The sequence below is a fragment of the Antechinus flavipes genome, chromosome 5, assembly GCF_016432865.1.
Source record: "Antechinus flavipes isolate AdamAnt ecotype Samford, QLD, Australia chromosome 5, AdamAnt_v2, whole genome shotgun sequence".
Lineage (NCBI taxonomy): Eukaryota > Metazoa > Chordata > Mammalia > Dasyuromorphia > Dasyuridae > Antechinus > Antechinus flavipes.
The window spans coordinates 293,164,430-293,186,233 of record NC_067402.1 but is presented as its reverse complement, the minus strand read 5'-3'; the positions used below and the strand labels follow the sequence as shown (position 1 = coordinate 293,186,233).

Here is a 21,804-nt window from a genome sequence, read left to right as displayed (position 1 = left end):
CACCCTTCTTACAGCAATTCCTAAGGCAATGATAATCATCCTCTTTTGACAGTTGAGTAAAGTAAGAGATGAAATTCCTATTGAGTCAGGATTCCTAGGACCAGAGGAGTTGAAAGGGACCTCAGGGGATACTCAGTCCAACCCCTTCCTATGATATGGGGCACATGGCATCCCAGCCTCCTTCTCAATGGGTCTTCTTAGTTTTCTAGGGTTAACCAAGAGGAGCTGGGGGTGTCTTTTTTTTCCTGAGGCAATTGGGGGTTAAGTAACTTGGGTCATACAAATAGGAAGTATTAAGTGCCTGAGGCCAGATTTGAACTCAGGTCCTTCTGACTTGGGGGATGTCTTTCTAACACTATAGTGCATGAGCCTCTAGCATTAGATGTTTCTCCACCTATGTACCAGTAGGTGTCAATGAGTCAGCCAGATTTAATTAGTTTTTAGAAAAGGGGGAAATCCCCGTGTAATTCTGGGCCACTCTCATCAGAACATACAGAGCATGGCACAAAGTGCACATGGAAAAAGGGCAACCCAGAGATCCTGGGAGCTCCATTCTCTGCTCATAGAGGACTCGGGAAGTTCCCCATAAACAGTCTTTAGCTTTGTGTCAGGCTTCTAGAGTCTTGCTGTTCCTTCCTCATTTTATCTAATCTGTCCCTGGCTCTGCTACATAGACCATCATCCACCACTGATGTTGGATGCCAAGGAGATCCCCCTCTGGTCTAAAGAGGGAGACGGAGCCAAGTAGCTCCCCCAGCCAAGGACTTTCGCCTCAGGGATTTGGCTAGAGGTTGCTCCCACCAAGCTGCCAGACCCTCACGAGCCCAATTTCAATCTAGCTTGCAGCTTGTCTGTACACATGCATGTCAACTTCTGAACCAATCCAAAGATGTTTCTTGTCCAGCGTCATTATGTTTCTCCCAATGATTTTCAAGGACTTCTAAACTGATCGTGAACTTTTCCCAGCTTGTCTAGAGTTTGTCTAGGTTAAGGCAATAGAGATATTCTCACCTGGCCTTATAAGGCATCTTACTGGTACTTTAGGTGCCAAGGAGTGATAGAGTGATCCCCTGTTCTCACATAAATGAGGGAAAATGAGACTCATCGAGGTTAAGTGGCTTGACCAGGATCACATAGGGTCAGATGTGATGTGAAAGTCAGTGAGTCCACAATCTCAGATCATCTGCTTCTAAGTCACTGAATTCCCATTTCAAAACTGAAAAGGAACCTAAAAGGCACCAATTCGTACCTGAGCATCCCTGAGGCCATTTGAGATAAAGGCTTACTCAGACTTTGCTCTCAAACATTCACCAATGGGAAGCTCACTACCACTACTAATAGGTCCCAGTGAGCTTTCCCATTACAGGGTTCTTTAAATACAGGCTGATGGAATGATCATTGACAAGAGGTGTTGTAGAGGATATTCTTCATCCAGGTCACATTCATTAACTGTAGGTGTCCCCTAACGTTCCATCGAGGACCCGCCTATCTTCTCTCTATTACAGTTCTCTTGGAGATCTCATCAGCTCCCATGGTTCAATTACCATCTCTCTGTTGACGATTTTCAAATCTGCTTATCCATTCTTACCCTTTCTTTGAATCTGTGGTTACCTTCTCCAAATGCCCACTGGACATCTCAGGTTGGACGTCCCATAGACAGCCTAAACTGAACTCATCATCTTTTCTCCTCAAACCTCCCCCCTTTCAAACTCCCCAAATGTGTAAGTCCACAACTGGACTTATAACTGGTGTGATCCTCAACTATTCTCCACATGAAAACTGCCCTCAAAAATACTCAGAGGAGTTCTGTGAAAGCATCTGTGTGTGAAAGTCCTGCTTTGTTTCAGGGGACAGAACAGGGAATGATGGGAGGAGAAAGGTTTTTTTTTTTTTAATAACTTTTTATTGACAGAACCCATGCCAGGGTAATTTTTTTTACAACATTATCCCTTGCACTCGTTTCTGTTCCGATTTTTCCCCTCCCTCCCTCCACCCCCTCCCCCAGATGGCAAGCAGTCCTTTACATGTTAAATAGGTTACAGTATATCCTAGATACAATATATGTGTGCAGAACCGAATAGTTTTCTTGTTGCACAGGGAGAATTGAATTCAGAAAGTATAAATAACCCGGGAAGAAAAACAAAAATGCAAGCAGTTTATATTCATTTCCCAGTGTTCTTTCTTTGGGTGTAGCTGCGAGAAAGGGTTGTTTTGAGGCATAGTTAAGCTTAAAAGGAAAAACTTCCTACCATTTGGAAATATCCAAAATTGGAATGGAATGCCATGGGAGGGAGGACCCCCATCATCAAAGCTGGAGATCAAGTAGAGGCAGGGCCCCCGTTTGTCAGGATGAGGTGGGGAAAGCACTCTTGGTGATGACTAATTGCCCTCTCAGTTGGGTTGCCTGATCTCCTACTTCCTGGTTGTTGTGTGATCTTAGACAAATCACTTTCTCCCATTCTCTCCCCAATCTGGTTTGAAGAAATGAAAACTTGATAAACTCCAAGCTCTAGGCTCCTCATCCAAGTCCCAACCAGATTTGTGACTCAGTGGGAGGAGATCACGGCTTCCTCCGGGTATGTGACTCACAAAAACATCCATCCAGATAGGGACTGAAATGGTTACACTGGAATATGATCTTTCCCCATTTTCCCTCATCCAACACTCCAGGCTGTCTGGAGCCTCTCCTGATCTGGGTAGCCACCTGCTTATCCCATCCCCATCCTTCCCCCACTCATGCACAATCACTGCTAAAAGCAAGCCCCCACTCTCTGCCCTTCACCTGGGAGAAAGGAAAGAGGGACAGGTGAAGAGAGGCAGGCAGGGAGGAAACTCTGCAGAGGCTGGAGGAGCACTTGTAAGGGCAAACTCTTGTCTGGCACTTGTTGAACTAGCTGCCCTCTGAGTTCCATCCCACTGTGGGACTATAGGGTTGTGACCCTCCTGCTTCTGTGTGGACCTTTCCGAGATGTCTCACTGGCTACCACATGACAACCTCATCACCCACAAATGCTTTCTATTGAAGGACAGTGGGTTGGGATATTTACTTTCTATTTTCAATAATCTTATTCCTAATTTTAACAAGCTTTTGTTATCCATCCTCTGGTAGCAACAAAATAAAATGAGAGTAGGACTAATATTTTTCCATTTCAGTTCATCGAAAAGGGCCCACATTGGTTTTCCTCATTTTTTAAAAAAGAAATACTAACTACTGAATATGCAGGTCATAAATTATATGGAAGAGCTAGACCCAGAACATCATGGACATGTTTTGTATACATCTACACAGATTCTATCTAGCTGTGAGACTCTAGGCAAGTCAATTTATTTGCCTCAGTTTCCTTCTTTTTGAAATGAGTGTCATGAGAATCAAATGAAATCATTGTCAAGACTTAGCACAGTACCTGGCACATAGTACGTGTTAGAGAAACATTTATCATTATTATGACATGTATGTAGAAACCCTGAAAGACAGAGATAGAGAAAGGAGAGAGACAGAGATAAAAACAGAGACTATATCGAGGAAACAGATGCAAACACCCTTCAGGTTCTTCCTTCAGCACCGGACAGTAGTGACCAGAGGGAGTCCCACTGACTTCCCCAACCTCCTTCTACTTTTGATCCTTACTGCCCAAGTCAACGATACTCTAGCCTGAGAGTTCTTAATCTTTCCTGGGTCTTCTGGCAGTCAATCTGAGGAAGCTAACACAAGGTTACCAACGAAGATAAGAAAAAAGTAATTTCCCTGCCCTACTACTGCCCTAATCCAATTCTCTGGTTGCCAAGGCTAAGATGGCGGCTGAGTTGGCTAAAGCTTTCCTTCTGCTCTACTTTACACATGAGCTGACTTCGGATCTCTTTCTGACTGTGGTGTGCTTTGGCAGGACTAGTAAACACTCCTGAAATGGTGGGTGATAGAATGGTATCTCAGCTTCTGCTTCATTCACCTTCACCCTGTCCCCCCATCCCCATCTGGCCATCAATCAACCAACATTTATTCAGTATTTACTATTACCCAGTAATCACTGGGATAATTCCATCCCAGCCAGAAAATAAATGCCTTCCTTCTTTTCCATCTTCCTCCTCTACTAATTAATGCCCCAGGAAAACCACAGAGACTGGATAAGGGCCATAAGCATGGATTAAGCAGCATTGCATTTAGTGCCTTTTTCATCTCCATGAGTTCATTATCTTGAGTTTGGGTCCTTTCTTGAAGACCTAAGGATGTGTGTGTGTATGTGTGTGTGTGTTGAGGGAAGTGGAAGAATGACACCAAAAATCTCCAGGCATCTACCCTGACGAAGTCATGGATTTTATCTCTTACTTTCTGTGTCCCTGGATAAGTCACTTACCCACTCCCCAAATATTCCTCCTAAATCTAAGAGGGGGAAGGACCAGAGGCAAGGGCTGCTAAGGAAGTCAGATCAATTGATGAAAATGATGAGCAAACCGTTGTTTTTGGCTGATCAGTAGTTTGGACTCTTGAAAGCTCAGGACTTAGAGAATTGGTGCAGGAAGGGAACTTAGAAGTGATTTAACCCAATCCATACCTAAGCAGGAATCTTTCCTGATGCAAGAAGTTATTGAATCAAATTTGGTCTCAGACACTTAACACTTTCCAACTGTGTGATCCTGGGCAAGTCACTTAACTCTAATTGCCTCAGCAAAAGAAGGAAGAGGAGAAGGAAGAAGAGAAGGAGGAGGAGGAAGAGGAGGAGGAAGAAGAAGAAGAAGAGAAAGAAGAAGAAGAAGAGGAAGAGGAGGAAGAAGAAGAAGAAGAGGAAGAGGAAGAGAAAGAGGAAGAAGTCGAAGAAGTCATTGAATCTCTGCTTAAATATGTCTACTGGCAAGGAGCTCATTACCTGCTAAATTATGAGACCATTAGACCCTTGGGCCAGTCCTTCAGAAAACTATTAGACTTTTGATGAGCCCTGATTGTTAGGAAACTTTCCCCTGATTAAGGTTGGGAAGAAAGTGTTGAAAAGAGAGGTCCCCTAATCAATTTGATAAGATGACAGCATCCGGGCTTATCTGGGAGTATTTGAGTCATTTTCCCATAAACAGTGTGGCCAAGACCACTGGCGTCTTGTGGAGAGGACGCGGCATTCCTGATTAGCTCTCCGTGGCCGGGGCTGTGTCCAAAACGATCGGTTGGTCAGGACTCAGAAGGATGACACTCGTCAAGAGGAACTGAGTCCGCAGTCTTGCAGCCCGCCAAAGCATGCTGACAACTCAGTCTCTATTGGAGCTCCCTTTTCCTCATCCGTGTGGTTCCCCCAATCTCCTCCCCCCATCCAAGGAACTGAGGGTGGCTGCTACTGCATATGGCCTGGGAGGAAAGAGTTTAAGCAGCCACTTTCTCCGGCTCAGGCCCCTGGCCGTTTTGCCAAGCACCGTGATGCAGAAATGACGTGGCCTGATTTGTGGACAATGGTCAGGAACATCTAACTGGTGGTTCTTTAAGCCAATCTTGGGGTCTGAGGCGTTTTGCTCCCTAAGAAAAGGCTCCTGATTGCGGGGTGCCTCTCACTTGGAAGCAAAGCCAGGGGTGATTTAGAGAGCGCATATCCCATGGGGAGGGGATTGATGTTAAGTAGCCCTGAAGCGTGTTTGCTTTCTAGGGGAGTCCCAACTATAGGACGTCCCCATCAGAAGGGGCTCGGGATGCGCCTGAGTGGCCACTGGCTATCCGACAGCCATACCAAGTCCCTTTTCCTCCTGGGGGGGTCCAATGGGCTGCGCTTGTTTCTGTAAAACTTTGGGGATTCTTCTGAGCACTTAGCAAACTCTGCATATCTTACAGGATGAAATACAGTCACCCCTCCCCATGCATATGACTCCCCCATGGAAGCAGCGATTGTTCCGGAGTCCCCCGAGGTGAGGGGCAATGATGCTTGGGATCTGCGGCCCCCCCCTCCCATTTGGGAGAGCCCAGAGTCAGGGACGGTTCTTACACCGAGCCCAGGTCTTCTTGCAGCTTCCTCCCGTGTGCCTGGTTCATAGGTCCCTTTCTCTCTTTCTAGCCTTTCAAAGACTCAGGGGAGCTGAGGGATCGGCTCAGGGAGGGCTTAATCATCCACCTGGAAGCCACGATTCAGCGCTCTGAAGGGTGACTCAGCGTCTGGAAAGCTGTGGAGGTCCCCCCAGAAGAAGGCTTGGTTCCCCCAGGGCCAGAGTGAAAGCGGGAAGTTGGGAAGGGACTTGAAGCAGGGTATTCAGATGCAAAGGGAGGAGGAAGCTTCCAATAATTAGAACTGGGTGGGAGGGCAACGGGATTATCTCAGGAGGTGCTTCCCACCGTGGTAGTTCTTCTGGGAGCCACCTGGATTTTCTGGGAGAGACTGAGGAGGGACTGGGGGAGGTCAGGAAACTGGCTGCGCTAGCAGCCCGGGGAGGATTTGAAGAGGGGGGAAAGTAAGTCACCCTGAGAATTAATAGGAAGATTCTCTCAACCACAGGGGGACACTGACTCAGAGCTGAAGAAAAGGCTGAAGAAAAGATGGAGGAGTTCCCCACCCCAAGGGACAGTGGAGGAGACCCTAATCAGCTTCACTTGTCAGCCCTATCCCTTTCTTCCCAACCAACTCCATTCGATTTAAGAAGTGTTTATTCATTTCCTACTACGTGCCATATACAAGATACAAAGTCAAACATGACACAGTTCCTGCCTCCCAGGACCCTTCCCTCTGCCGGATGATCAGACAGCTGGGCAGGGCAGAAGGCAGTGCCCAAGGCCTGGCAGAGCTCCCAGACTGCACTCGTGCTGGTGTGCATCCCAAGGGGCTGGGGGCATCTGAGCAACAGACCAGAGAGGGGACCCTGTGGGCTTCTGGGGCCCAGGTGGGCAGCCCCCCTACCCCTCACTGAGCCACAAGCTCCGGGTTACAGTCTTGGGGTGGAGTGGCAATCATGTTCAAGAGCTCCTGCCCCGGGTTCTAGTGACAAAGGAGGACTTGGTCCTCAGCGTCAGAGCTGAGGGACACAGGAGGTGAGGGGAGGTGGGCAGGAAGGGGAACAGGTGAGGAAGAAACAGGGCATTTGGAGAGTCTGCTCAGCCCCTCAATGAAATCAGGACAACAGCAAGTCCCCGAGACCACCTGGAAGTCCATGGGCCACTGCTCTGGTGGTGAGGGGGCCCAGCCTGCAGCTGGCATCCTTGGGAACCATCCAGCAGCAGGAGTTCTTGGGAGAAGGCAAAGGATGCTCTGGGGCTGCCCAGAAGAGACATGAGCACTGGCAAAGGAGGTGGACACTAGCCTCCATCCTTACAGAGAAGCGAGAACTCTTCCTTCCCACCTGCAGAAACAGTTGAAGATGGTGGCAATGAATGGGCTGCCCTACCCAAGCCCTGAGTCCGTGGGGCACGGCTCCCCCATTCCCCCACCTTCCTGAAGGCAGCTCTCAGGGAGGCCATGGGTCCAAACAGCCCCTGCCCCACCTGGGGCATCTCCAAGCCACCTGGCTTGGCCTGAAATGTTCTCAGGTCTCCCCAGCTCTACCCCCTCAACAGAATCCAGTCCTGGGTACCTACTTGTGGATGCTGAGAGGAGAGTTAGGGAGCCCTCGATGTTTCTTCTTAGAGGAACTGTCTGGGAGAAGAGGAGAGAGCTCTGCGTAAGGCCAGGCCAGAACCTGGGGAGGGGGATCCCCAGCCTTCAAGTCAGAACCCTAAGCTAAACTCAGGGTCAGACCCTGTCTGGTCCCACTAATCTCTGTGTGTCTCTTCTTAATGATTAACTCCCTGAGGTAGAGCCTGGGGGACTACTCCTCTGTACCTCCTCCAAAAAACAGAGTTTTCTGAGGGCAGAGCTTGGGGATTGCCCCTCTGCACCCCCCAAATGGGGGCTCCGGGAGGGCTGCTCCCCTTCCTTCCCTCCCCCCCATCCTGGCAGCTCCCCGTGGACAGGCAGGCCCTTGGCACCTTCACATTCAAGCTTGAGTAGATCGATATTATTGCTCATCTCTGTGGCAAGGGCCAGCTTTATGGAGGGCCTCTCTCACAGCATCCTCGCCCCCCTCCCGAGGCTCCCTGCCCCAGAGGCCATGGGAGGGAGTGACTGGCCAGGAAATCAAATCCAGGGCTCCTGCCTCGAAGGCCAGAGTTCTTTCTGTTGCCCTAACACTTCTGAAGGCAAAGGCAGCCCTAATCTGGACCAGCTGGGACAGACATGAGACAGCTCCCGTGCCCCCGCGGGCAGTCCCTAAGCATCCGGGTATATGTGTGTTGTGTGGATGTCCCCAAAAGGAAAGAAAGAAGTGACTAAGATCTGAGGGTCCCAGTGGGCTGCGGATTTAACACTATGCTAGCCGTGAGATGAGGCAGTCAAAAAAACGTGGCTGTAATGAGAGAGCAGAGGATCCAGGAGAGGGGAAGGGAGTTGCTGTCTCTGATACTCTCTGACTAGGTCGGATTGCATTTAGGGGATTCTGTTTCCTCTTGGACACCACGTTTAAATTGCGACATTGGGAATCCAGAGTTAATCCAGGAGAACATCTCTTGTAAAGATTTGGCACCTGGGAGGTTGAGGGTGATAAAAAAAACTTGGGGGAGACTTGGCAGTTGTCTGCAGGTCCTTGGAAGCCTGGGGTTGGAAAGGGCTCAGCCCTGTTCTGTTTTGTTCTGTTTTGCTTTTGCTGAGGCAATTGGGGTTGTGACTTGCCCAGGATCACACAGCCAGGAAATGTTAAGTATCTGAGGCCAGATTTGAACTCAGGTCCTCCTGATTTCAGGGCTGGGGCTCTACCCACTGCACCACCTATCTGCCCTCAATTGTTCTTTAGAGGCAGATCCAGGAGGGGAGGGGAGATGTTACAGAGTGGAGAGTTCAGGCTTGATGTCGGGAAGGGCTGTCTCCCCTCAATGGCGGGCTTCCACAGGGGGAGCCGTGACCCGGGGGGGGGGGTTCCCACTGGGCCTCAGAGACCGCGGTGGCTCCTGGATCCAGGGAAACGGTTCCCCCTGCTGAATAGGAACTTGGATGGGGCTTCTCAAGGTCAGGATTTGTCATCCTACAACGTGGCTCCGATCTGAGAACACAAGGGTCCTTGAGTTCTAAGAAAAACGATTCTGGAAATGAGGCTGTACCCCCCAGGGCTTCAAATACACAGGCTCATGGTGAAATCTGGGGCCAAGATCCCCAGGCGGACGGAGAAGCAATCGGTTCCAGATGCCCGAAGTGCCGGGGCTTGGTGCCCGGGAGCCTGCTCTAGCTGGAGCGGGGACCCCAGGGAGGCTGGAGAGCCTCCTCCCGCTCAGGGGCTGCTGGCAAAAACTAACCACAAAACCCTGGCCCGGGGCCTTCTTTTCCTGTTTCAAGTCAGCAGAGACTGAGCTTCCGGAGGGAAGATTGCCTTTTGTCCCTTTTCATATCCCTAGAGCTCTGTGCAGCGACCGGCCTGTAATTTACCCTTAAATAAGAGCGTAATAAGTGTTGACTGAGCGACTTCAGGCTCTGGAGGGGCCTATCAATAATGGGGGCTGATGCTCAGTGAAGATGGACCCTAGCACTAGTGGACTCTTCTACAGCCAGAGTGAGGCTGGAGGTTTGCCAAACACACGGACAACGTGGGGCAGAATCGAGAACGGGCTTTGGGGAGGGGATCGGGAGTCCAGCCCCTCTGCAGATGTCTCCCACCTGTCCCGTCCTAGGTCCAGCCCCTTCCCTGCCTCCTCATCTCCCGAGTCTGCTCCCCTCCCTCCAGCAGGGGCAAGGGAAGGCGCACGTAGACCTGTTCCCCCTTTCCCTCCTGCAGGTTTGAAAGGTTGCCACAAGCTCCCCAGGGCTGGGCTGGGAGGGGCTGGGCTGGCACACGCCAGGAGGGTGAGCCCTGAAGCCCTGCACTGGGAAGATGGTCCCGCTCTGGAAGGGAGCCAGCCCCACGCCCACCCCAGATGTCAGACACTTTCTTCCCATCTGCTCGTCCCGGAGCAACCTCCGGCCTGCTGGGGCAGATGCCGGGCTGTTGGGAGTGGGACGGAGCTGCAAAAGGAGCCGGGTGGGGCTGGGGTCTCCCATCTAGGGCTCCCGCCTCTCAGCCGAGTGCTCTGACAACCAAAGAATCCTCAGTTCTCCCCAGGACCTGGGTACCTGGCATAAGACCCATTTTGAGGTATGTTGGGAGAGACCGCTAAGATCAAGGAGGGCAATCGGCTCCTTGTACCAAGGGAACAGGCAAGACCTGGCTAATAATGGCATTGGTGGATTGTGCCTTGGGCCCGCTGATCCCACAGTGTGTTGCTCCCTGCCCTTGAATCCCCCCGTGCCCGCTGTCTCTCCCCACTGCTGCTTCCCATTCCTCCTTTGAGCCAAAGAGCATCAGGATTCCCATCCCAGGGAAGCTTCTGGCTCTGCCAATGAAGGCCAGGTCTTCAATGAACCCTCTGAGCCCCAGCCATCCATGGAGAAGAGAAGTCTCTGTCTTATGGAGGGCACGGTGGATGGGAGCAACCCTTCGGTCTAAGGAAACATGGGGATCGGTCGCAGAGAAGAACAAGGGATCTTCCCAGACCTTCCCAGGCCCTTTCACAGCACTGAGAACTTCCTCATGTACCACAAGTTCCAGGGGTTCCCAGGGCTCCGTTAGCCTGAGCCTCAGAAAGCCCAGGTTAAAATACCTGGGACCCTCAGGCTGCCCCTCACCCAGGGTGTGTGTTCCTGAGCTCAGCAAGGACCTGTCTTTCCCTAGGACCTGATCAGGCCGCCCACCCCCCAGAAGTCATGCCATAGGAATAGCTGACATCCCTTCCCAGCCTCTTGTTCCCTGAGAACAGGGACCATGGGAATATATCCTCATTTCCAGATCTCTACAGAACAGGTGCTCCCTGATGTTCCCTGCTGTTCCCACCCCCCCTTCTCAGATAGGAGGCTCCTTGAGGGCTAGGCTGTGTCTCCCCTCAGAAAAGGAGCTCCCTGGGGGCAGAGCATCTCAGATGGGGGCTCCCCGAGGGCAGAACATCTCAGATGGGGCTTCCTGACAAGAGAACATCTTAGCTGGGGGGGTCCATGAGGGCAGGCATTATTACCCACTCAACTAGGGGCTCCCTTGGGGAACCCTGGGCTATTTACCCAACAGTCCCACATCCCGACTCACTGCATCTGATGTCACACATCTGTACAGGAATTGAATAATCCACATCTGTCCTCCAGCCCTGTAGAGACCCAATGAAGATGATTATTCTTCTGTAGAAAACCATAATACAAATTTCTCCAAGACTTTATCATGATGACCTTCCATCCTCATAGAAACCCAGTGAGGGCAGGTTTACAAGTATGATGAGGGACTCCATTTTACAGGAGGAAACTCAAGTCCAGCTAGGAAATGCTTTACTCTGGAATCAGAGGTCCTGGGTAAGCCACGTAGAGATTTGAACTTGGATATTGCCTGACTTCAGGGACAATGGAGTTTTTTTCTACTCAATCCCTTTCTGACATCCCTGACAAGTGGTCGGTCATCCAGGCTCCTCCTGAAGATGTTTTCAAAGAGGGGACCTCACTCCCCACATTTTAGGACAGCTCTCAGGGTGATATTTTGCCTCCAGTTCTTCCCCGTGGGCAGAACAAAGTTAATCCCACTTCTCCAGGAAGACCCTTTCCTGAAGACCGATAGCGCTCCCTCTCTATGGTCCGCTCTTCTGGAGGTTAACCAGCCCTCCATCCTCCAAGTGATGCTCAAGGGCCGTGGGCTCATGCCCATCTAATCACTCTTCTCTTGATTGCATCCTTTCTTAAAATGTGGCATCCAGAACAGAGCCCAAGATGGTACACGGGGTCTGACAATGGCTTGCCTTCCTGGAATACCAGGGAGTCTGAGGCTGGAAGGAAGCCTTCAAGCACAGTCCCTCTGGTTTTACAGGTGAGGAGCTGGAGTCCAGGCAAATTATGTGATACAGATCATAGGTGGCAATCAGGATTTGAATCCAGGACCTCTGACTCCAGAGCCAATTCCCTTGCCACTGAGCCTCAGTGGGGTGTTGGACATGGAACCTCTTTTAATGTAGCCCAGATTTGCCTTTGTGGCCACAGTGTGCCCAGGAGTCCCCAAGGAATCCCAAATGTTTGGGCCCCAAACCCCTATCTACCTCATTTATACAAATGACTTTTTGAACCAAAAAGGACTTTACATTGATCTCTTACTAAGTGTTTGTTGATCGAATTAAATACCATTTTATGAGATTCAGCTCATCATACCATCCATGATTTCAAAGATTGGCCTGAAAATTGTTTTGGACCCTGACTCTGGCATCCACTGCTTTTATTTTTCTTCCCCTGCCAAACTCTGGCAGCGAACCATCTGAGATGTCACAAGGCAGGCCCTGTTCCGTGCCAGGAGAGGGCCCAAGGACAGAACAGGCGAGGGAGGGATCCTCTGAGCTGGGGGAGGCTGAGAGACGGCACAGGGAGCTGTAGCGCCATGCTCCTCGCTTCCTCGTTGTTCTGGTCCAAAGGGCAGGGCAGGAAATCCTCTAGAACCTTAGAAATGGGCCCGGGATCCCTGCTGAGTCCCTAATAGAATTACAGAGGCTGAGGAGAGGACTCTTAATTAGGGATCTGGTGTCTACACCTCCTGTCGCTGTCTTACACCTCAGGAGGCCTTGGACTACATTCTTTTGGACCTATAGTCCCTAGTAGATGCCATGGTGATTCCCTGGGGCAGATCGGTGTCCTGCTCCTTCCAGGAGCAGAGGGCTTCACTCAGCCTAAAAAACTGGGACTAGACCCCAGGTATCCCAAGTTACACTCAATCAGGTAGCTGGATGAATAGCCATCTGCCTTTGGCTGTCTCCCTCTCCCTCAGCTCTGTGGAGACCACCACTGTGATGTCTTTTTGGCAAGTCACTTCACCTCTGCCTCAGTTTCTCCAACTGTAAAACAGTACCTGCCTCACAGGGTTGTTGTGAAGGTTAAATGAGACAATAATTGTAACACAGTGTCGGGCATACAGCAGGCATTCAATAATTGCATATTCCTCATAGCTATCAGGCCCTTGTCATAATTGTTTCCTATCAGATCTTCCTCTCCCTCCCCCACTATCCTTCCTGCATTTATCCTTCAGACATTGCCAGAAAAAGGTGGTCAAGTTGCTATTCTGCTCAAAGATCTCCAGTGGCTCCCTATTCAGCACTATTCAGTTATAGATAGATAGATAGATAGATAGATACACAGATACATAGATACATAAATATATAGATAGATACATAGATACAAAGATATATAGATACATACATACATAGATACATATACATAGATACATAGATTACATAAATAGATACATAGATATATGGATACATACATAGATACATAGACATATAGATATATAGATACATAGCTACATAGCTAGATACAGATACATAGGTAGATACATAAATACATAGATAGATACATAGACACATACAAGATACATAGATACATACATAAATATATAGAAAGATGCATAGATACATACAAGATACATAGATACATAGATACATACATAAATACATAGAAAGATGCATAAATACATACAAGATACATAATACATAGATAGATACATAGATACATAAATATATACATATATAGATAGATACATAGATACGTTGATACATAGATATATAGATATATGGATATATACATAGATACATAGATAGATACATAAATACATAGATATATAAATAGATACATAGATACATAAATATATAGATAGATTCATACATAGATATTTAGATATATGGATACATACATAGATACATAGATACACAGATACATAGCTATATAGATACATACATAGATAGATACATAGGATATATAGATATATGGATACATACATAGATACATAGATATATAGATACAGAGATAGATAGATACATAGATATATAGATACATAGATAGATATATAGATAAATAGATATAGGGATACATACATAGATACATAGATATATAGATACATACATAGATAGATACATAGATATTTAGATATATGGGTACATACATGGATACATAGATAGATACACAGATGCATAGATATATAGATACATATATATAGAGATAGATACATAGATATATAGATATATGGATACATACATAGATACATACATAAACACATAGAAAGATGCACAGATACATACAAGATACATAGATAGATACATAAATACATAGACAGATACATAGATACATCCATAAATACATAGATAGATAGATAGATAGATAGATGATATATAGATATACAACTTGACTATAATGCCTGGAGAAAATGCTACCTCTGTCACTTACCCCTGTGTGAAATCAATGAGCCTTCTTGGGCCTCAGTTTCCCATGTTGTAAAATGAAGGGATTAGACTAGATCACCTTTTGAGGTCCCTTCAGGGATCTATGAGCTTGTGGCCTCCTCTTCAGACCTTGCAAGCCTTAGGAATTACAAAACTCTCCAATCTACTTCTCCTGTAACACTCTGGAAAAATACTAGGGTGGGGATGGGGTCTCAGAGAGACCCCCCAGTATTAGGTTTGTTCTGTTTGGCCCCAGAGGGCAGAGTGGGAGCAAAGACAGGGCTTTTCTAACTTAAGCCAGAGGCCAGGAAAAACTGCCTAACAAGCAGAGCTGGTCCAAGGTAGGATGGAGGAAGTGCTAGGTTCTTCCTCCCTGGGAGTGGCTCAGCAGGCTGCACAGCTACTTGGGGAGGTGGATTCTTTGGGGCCAAAGTGTCTGATCCTGTGGAGCTGGGACCCAGCTTTCTCTCAAACCTGGGATACACTGCCTGCTCCTGCATATGCAGAGGGAGATGAGACTCTTGATTGGTGGAGAGAATGCTGCGTCTGCTGCCTATCTGCAGGAGGAACTTACTCAGGTTAGTTCTAGGTATTCTGAAAGAGATGAGCCCTCAGCTCAAACCAAGAGAGACAATAATCTGTAGATGGAAGACACTCGAGGAAGAGAGAGAGAGAAACAGAAAGACAGACAGACAGACAGAGAAACAGAAAGACATACAGAGAGAGACAGAGAGAGAGAGAGAGAGAGAGAGAGAGAGAGAGAGAGAGAGAGAGAGAGAGAGAGAGAGAGAGAGAGAGAAAGGAGGAAGGAGGAAGAAAGGAAGGAGGGAGGAAGGAAGGAGGGAGGGAATGAAGGACAATCACAGAGAGAATGTGAATGATACACTTTGGCCCCATATCTCTGAACTTGCTTGAAATACTTGAGACTTCTAGAATGGTCCTCCTCTAGCTGAGATCTCTCTGTCTCTTTCCCCCCATAATCCTTTTCTCCCTCCCTCCCTCCTTCTTTCTCTGTCTGTTTCTGCCTCTGTCTCTGTCTCTCTCTGTGTGTCTGTCTCTGTCTCTCTGTTTTGAGCTGAGGTCTCATTATTATGTATTCTTCGGTATATCCCCATTTCAGCAATTTCTCAGCTTTCTGTTTGCTCAGATAAATGAAGCTCCTGGCTATTTTTTATTTATGTATTTTTTGTGTAGCCAAGACGGGGTGGGAAAGGATGAGTGAAGCAAGATTTACCCTCCCCCTCCAGAGCCATCAGGGAAGGATTTGTTTCTGAACCAAGCCTTAGTCCACCAGACCCGAGATATGGTACCAGCCCATCACCTCCTTTGGATGCCAAAGGAGAGATTACCCAGCCTTGGGTGTCTGGTCCTCCCCCTCCCTGTGCCCAGCTGGCACACCTGCAGTGCAAACTCAGTCACGGACCCCCCATCTTTGCCAAGGCAGGTCAGACCACCCATCCCATATGGCTCTGTCTGCTCCAAGCTTCTTCAGTTTCAGAAAACTCATCTAGTCATATAGATGTTGCCTAGGTCTCCATGTCTGAGTCTTGTTCTCTAACTAGAGAACTTGGGGTGCTAAGTTCCCTATCTCTTCCAGTCTCCAGCACTAGGCTCTGCATACAGAAGGCACTTAAAGAACGTTAGCAATGAATAAATGAATGGATGAATGGCCTTCCCCACCCAGAGTCCCCCTTGATTCCAGGTGGATCTGCCAGGTAGGGCATGGCAGGCACGGCAGCTTACAGGGCCCATTTCTAGGTTCAGAGACTTGCCTCAACCCCAGGAGGAAAGGGGACCCACCTGGATGCAGACATCTGAGGAGCAGACCTCCGGCTCGGGAACGTCAATGTGGCCCATGGCATCTGCATCTCCCTGGGGCACAGAAAAGCAGTCACAGTGGGTAGGTCAGGCGCCTCTCCCAGGGCAGCTTCAGCCTCTCCTCTCCTCCTCCATCAATCCCCAAGCTGTCCGCTCCCAGCTGCCTCCAGGAACTAAACCTGGCTTGGCAGCTCCATGACGGTAACAGGACCCAGCTTGTGCCACAGACCGAGCTACGAGGGCCACGGCACACCCTCTCTGCCCACATGCAGCTACACTCACTCATGAGCACTCCTCCTCAGGAAACCTCCTTCCCTGGGAAGCTTTCCCTGATTGCTTTAGTATAGGGAGGCAGGGATGGCCTGGGCTTGGCTCTGGGTGCCAGCAGGGGGATCAACACAGGTCTCTCTGCGGACGCTCCGTCTAACCCCCCAAGCTCCAGCACTTATGTCCCCCAGCCTTCCCCTAACCTTATTGATCCCCTGGGCCAGAGAAATCCGGGAAGGCTTCCTGCAGGCAGAGGGCCTTGGAAGGCTCCTGGAGTCTCCAAGTTAGGACGCTATGGGTGGACGCTCTAAGGTGTCGGTCCCTTGGGTCTGAACTCCCTCCCAACTCACCTGTGGAGCCACAGAGATGGTCTTGAGCACATGGCAGTGGGAAGAGTCGGTTCGGTTACACAGACGCACCTGGAACCTGGCTGGGCTCTTTGAGATGAAGGAGGCCCGGAGCTTGTCTGGCAACTGATGAATCTTCATCTTCCAGCCTGATAATGAGCCCAGGGTGGTCCCCGCATGAGGGGCACAGCCATGAGGCACAAATGGGGGCTCCTGCCACATTAGAGCTCAACATTTCTGCCCAGCCCTGGCCCGAAGCCCCGGATTCTTCTTTCTCTTTCCCCCATGACTCTCTCCCCATGCACAGAGCCTGAGATGGGCTAAAATCTCCAAGGTAAATCTGGTAATGCCATTCCTATCCCTCTATCCTTCCATCTCTCTTTATTCTGCTCCAAAGCCTCTTCCTCCAAGAAGCCTTTTTTGATCCATCTTACTGACGGGGACACCCCTGGGTGACCTACTGCTCTATTGCTATGTCCTAAAACTTGTGTTTCATGAACCAACAAACGTTTATGGGGCAACGATGAAGGTCTGTGCTTTGCTATGAGCTGTAACTATAGAAATAAGACCAGCCAATCCCCTGCCTTCAACAAGCCTACATTCTACCGAGGGGATCCTACACGTGGACAAAATAGGTCCTGGCCAGGGGAGGTCCAGAAGATAACAAGACCGAGAGCTCTCCCAAGGCAGTGACTGAGCCTTAGTTTGATTTTGCAGTCCCCCCTCATGCCTTGAGTTATTAGGGCTCTGCATGTACTCCCCCTTAACAAATGTTCTTTGAGTGCTGATCCCTGAACCTGGAAAATACTGCATGTTTTAATTTGCCAGCATGGAAATAATCAGACACAAAGTGAGAATGTGGGTTCCCTCCTTGAGCTGGAGCATCCATTCTTCCATCTCCCTTTTTGGACCATTCACTGGGCTATGGCCCCAATTCTGGGTAATTACCTGGAAATTTTCTATCAGCAAAGGGACATTTCACCCAAGAGCCTTGCAGGGTTGTGAACTGCAGAGAAAGAGAAAGGGAGAGGTAGAGCGGACCCTGTGAGGGAAGCCAATCACTGTCCCCCAAAGTCCTCACAGGACTGCAAACACAGCAAACAGAACTGAAGTCTCCATTGATGAAGGGATTCAGGGCTTCTGGTCCAGCTCCTTTATTGTACACAAGAGGAAACTGAGACTTAAAGAGATAGCAGGACCCCCTAGGAGCAGGGGAATGAAATGAGTCACATAGTCTAGAGAGGCGATTAAGTGGCTCAGTGGATAGAGCACCAGCCCTGAAGTCAGGAGGACCTGAGTTCAAATCCGACCTCAGACACTTAACACTTCCTAGCTGGGCAAGTCACTTAACCCCAATTGCCTCAGCAAAAATAAAATAAAATTTAAAAGACATCCCCTAGATTTCAAAGGAGATAAGCATAAATGGGATTCCCCAGCTAAAATCTTAAAGGGGGAAGTGAGCTAAGGAGGGATGGGTAACTCTCAAAAATGAAAGCTGCACAAAGCCACAAGTCCACTGAGAAGAGCAAAAAAGAATTGTCTAAAGAAAGCCACATGGGCTCTTTTTAACAATGAGATGATTCAGGCCAGTTCCAATGATCTTGTGATGATGAGAACTGTCTACACCCAAAGAGAGGACTGTGGGAACTGACTGTGGACCACAACATAGAATTTTCACTCTTTGTCATGGTTTGCTTGCATTTTATTTTCTTTCTCATTTTTTTTCTTTTTTTGATCTGATTTTTTGTGTGTGTGCAGCAAGAGAATTGTATAAATATTTTTACATATGTTGGATTTAACATATATATTGACCATGTTTAACATATATTGGGTTACTTGACATCTAAGGGTGGGTGGAGGAAAAGGGAGAAATTGGAGCACAAGATTTTGCAATGTTGAAAATTTATCCATGCATATGTTTTAAAAATAAAGAAGCTTTAATAAAAAAAATTTTAAAAAATAAAGTCACATGGATGCCATGGGAGCTCTCCCAGACCAGCTTCCGATTTTAAAATATTTGTACAGAAAATGGAAACAAGGCCTGCTAATGATGGAGAAATATTAAAGCTTGGTTTGATTCTGTGATCAACCAACAAGAATTATGCACCCTCTGTATGTTAAGCACTGGGGTTACAAGGACAGAGAATGCAATAAAGATGCAAAGGCTACAAAATACACACAAGGTATTTTGAGTGATAATTAAGTACAAAGCAGTAAAAGGAGAAGTTAGGGGGGAAGTGAGGGGGGGGGGAGTGACTCAGGAAATAATGACTCCAGAAAGACTTAAGGAAGAGATCAGAATTTGCAATTCTTCAAAATCACGGAGTCTCTTAGAAAGCTCTTCGGTCATGAATCCAATCCATATTGGAACAAGAATCCTCTTGAGGACGCCCTGATAAATGGTCATCTGGCCTATGCTTAAGATATTCTGCGCCAGGGGAAACTCCCCCCCCCCCCTTCTGAAGCAGCCTGACCTGCCTCTGATTGTTGGGAAATGTCCTCACACCACGCTAGATAACTTCCAGCTGTTGTTCTTGGTTCAAGCCAAGCAGAAGAAATCAAATCCCTTATCTCCAAATACTGCCCTCAGAGAAAGCTCTCCAAGATTTTATTCTTCTCTTCCCCCTTGTTCGACATCCCTGGTTCCTTCAACAAAACCAGATACTGTTTAATAAGGATTCCAAAGAAGGGATGATCTCAGGATCCTTCCCTTTACTAGCTGGTCTTCTCTGGCATCTTGACAGTAACTATTTTTCCAAGACGGTGATGTCTAAAAACAGGAATCATGCATCTGTAGAGCAGCTTGTGTTTGGACAAAGCCAGAGGATGGCAGCCATGGTGTCTCGGCTTCAAGAATACGCCTTGACAGATCACGCTGCTGGCCCAGAATCAGCTTGCAGGTGAACCAGCGCCCCCAACTTTGTTTCTGAGGCTGGGTTTTATAAATCCAACCATCAGCCCAATTAAATTTCATCTCAAGAGTCATGATACATGATGACTTAATGAGTCATTTAATTTTTTAGAACCTCAGGCAGCTCTGTAGAGCCAAACTACAGAGCAGATCTCACTCTGTTTTATTGGAGAATTTCCTCCCTGAGCATTCTGGAGAATGCCAATGGAATCCCAGGTCAGATCTAAAAACCCTCATTCTACTCCATTCAGCCCCTTGATCTGACAGCTTTTAAAATGTTTCTTGGATTCAACTTCTGTCCTATGTGTTGGCCACTTCTCTCAGATCATTTGTTGTTCTGCCATCTCAGTCATGTCCGGCTCTCCGTGACCCCATTTGGGGTTTTCTTGGCAGAGATATTGGACTGGTTTGCCATTTCCTTCTCCATTGTGTTTTTCTCAGAAAAAAAAGAGTGATCTAGGTCCCCTCACAGAGAAGCCCAAAGGTTTTCCTCTGTTTGGGAGGGAGTATGGTGCAGTGAATTTAACCCTGATTCAGAAGCCCCAAGTTCAAATCCTGGTTCTTCTACTGACTGAGGGATTCTGGGTAAGCTGTGGGTCATTCATTATCATCACCATCACAATCATTTATGTCAAAAACAAAAGACCAGGCTAATTCCTGTCAGGAACTGGCCCACTGAGTGGTTTCTCAGTGAAAATAAACTTGTCTTTTCAAAAAAAAAAAACAAAAAAAAAAAACAAAAAAACAAAAAACAAAAACAAAAGACTGAAGCTCCAATCCCAGACTTCTGGGTCACTTTGGACACGTGCCTATGGCCAGGGGTCAGAACAGAGGTTCTGCTTTCCCCACTTCTTTCCTGAGCCATTTGTAGTTTTGCAGTCTTACTCCTCTGTCCTTTGCCTCTCATAAAATGTGACCCTTATGGGGAAAAGGGGATTTGTTGAAGAACTCAAAGGTTCAGATTACACGACCAAGACCATCTCCTTCTCCCTGCTCCTTTCCCTCTGTCAATTCACATGTGGGCTGCCAGAATGGAGTTAACCACTGACTCACCTTCATACAAAGCCATGGCTGTGGATCCACCTGCAAGTAATGTACCTGTAAGGAAGAGGAGACATTCAATGACTATCAGGGAACTGGCGTTTCTTGTGTTAATTTTTTTCAGTTAGCAAGCATTTGTCTTATTCCATCCCCCATCCCTGACACTAAAAAAGAAAAACAAAATCTTTGGAACAGATATGCAAAGTTAAGCAAAAAAAAAAAAATACCCCCCATAGACTTTGTCAAAAATCATGACTCATTCTGCATCTTGAGTCCATTGCCTCTTGTTCAGGAATGGGAGAATGTCATGGAGGAGGAAATGGGGGCCTCAATATGGGCAAAATGTCTGGGACAGGACCAAGCAAGCAAGGCCAGTGAGATCTGGAGCTGGAGCCAATCTACCTGGGACCCCGATCTGTCTGTGTACTGGCCTTGTACATGGGGAGAAAGAGCTCCTGAGATCCCAGGGAGCCCCCTTTCTGGCAGGAAGTTTTACTTGTTATCTCTGGTCTGTTTTGAAACCTTTTTGAGAACTACTGCTGTCTGAAGGTATTGGAATGAGATCTTAGTCAAAGGAATGGCCACCCCACCAGATGGCGTGTTTCCCCATTGGGCTTTTGGAGTTGAGAATGGTCAAGCCATTGACCAGAAGAACTGACATTTTCAGCCTTCTGCTTATCTACTTTTCCATTTACTTATAACACCTATCTGTCTATCTATCTATCTATCTGTCTATCTATCTACCTACCTACCTGTTGGTCTGTCAGTCTGCTAGTTAGTCTGTCAAGTTCTCTATCTAATTATCTTTCTATCTATTGTTTAGCTATCTACTTGTCTAGTTGTATCTCTTTGAGTATATCTATCTGTTTATCTACTTGTTCACTGATGTATTTGTCTGTCTGTCTATCTATCTATCTACCTGGCTGTCTTGTCTGTTGGTCTGCTGGTCAGTCTGTCTACTTATCTAATTATATTTCTTGGAGTCTATCTATCTACTTATCTACTTGTTTACCTGCCTACCTATCTATTTATCATTTATCTTTCTATCTATTTAATCTGTAGATCTGTCAGTCTGCTGGTCAGTCTATCTATTTGTCTATCTAATTATCTCTCTATCTACTTGTTAGCTATCTACTTGTCTACTTATATCCCTTTGAGTATATTTATCTGCTTATCTA

General features: G+C 47.6%; 1 protein-coding gene across 1 annotated transcript in view; it reads right to left on the bottom strand.

Moving 5' to 3' along the window:
* Positions 1-6,589: 6,589 nt before the first annotated feature.
* The window catches only part of IL17REL (interleukin 17 receptor E like), a 50,867-nt gene continuing 35,652 nt past the window's right edge, over positions 6,590-21,804 (bottom strand). The window contains exons 11-17 of the mRNA XM_051962647.1: positions 20,639-20,683; positions 17,623-17,680; positions 16,678-16,823; positions 16,043-16,114; positions 11,092-11,149; positions 7,532-7,589; positions 6,590-7,296 (exon numbers count right to left, since the gene is read on the bottom strand). Of these exons, the coding sequence (XP_051818607.1) occupies positions 7,266-7,296; positions 7,532-7,589; positions 11,092-11,149; positions 16,043-16,114; positions 16,678-16,823; positions 17,623-17,680; positions 20,639-20,683 (468 nt within the window). The 3' untranslated portion in view covers positions 6,590-7,265. The remainder of the gene's footprint in view (positions 7,297-7,531; positions 7,590-11,091; positions 11,150-16,042; positions 16,115-16,677; positions 16,824-17,622; positions 17,681-20,638; positions 20,684-21,804) is intronic.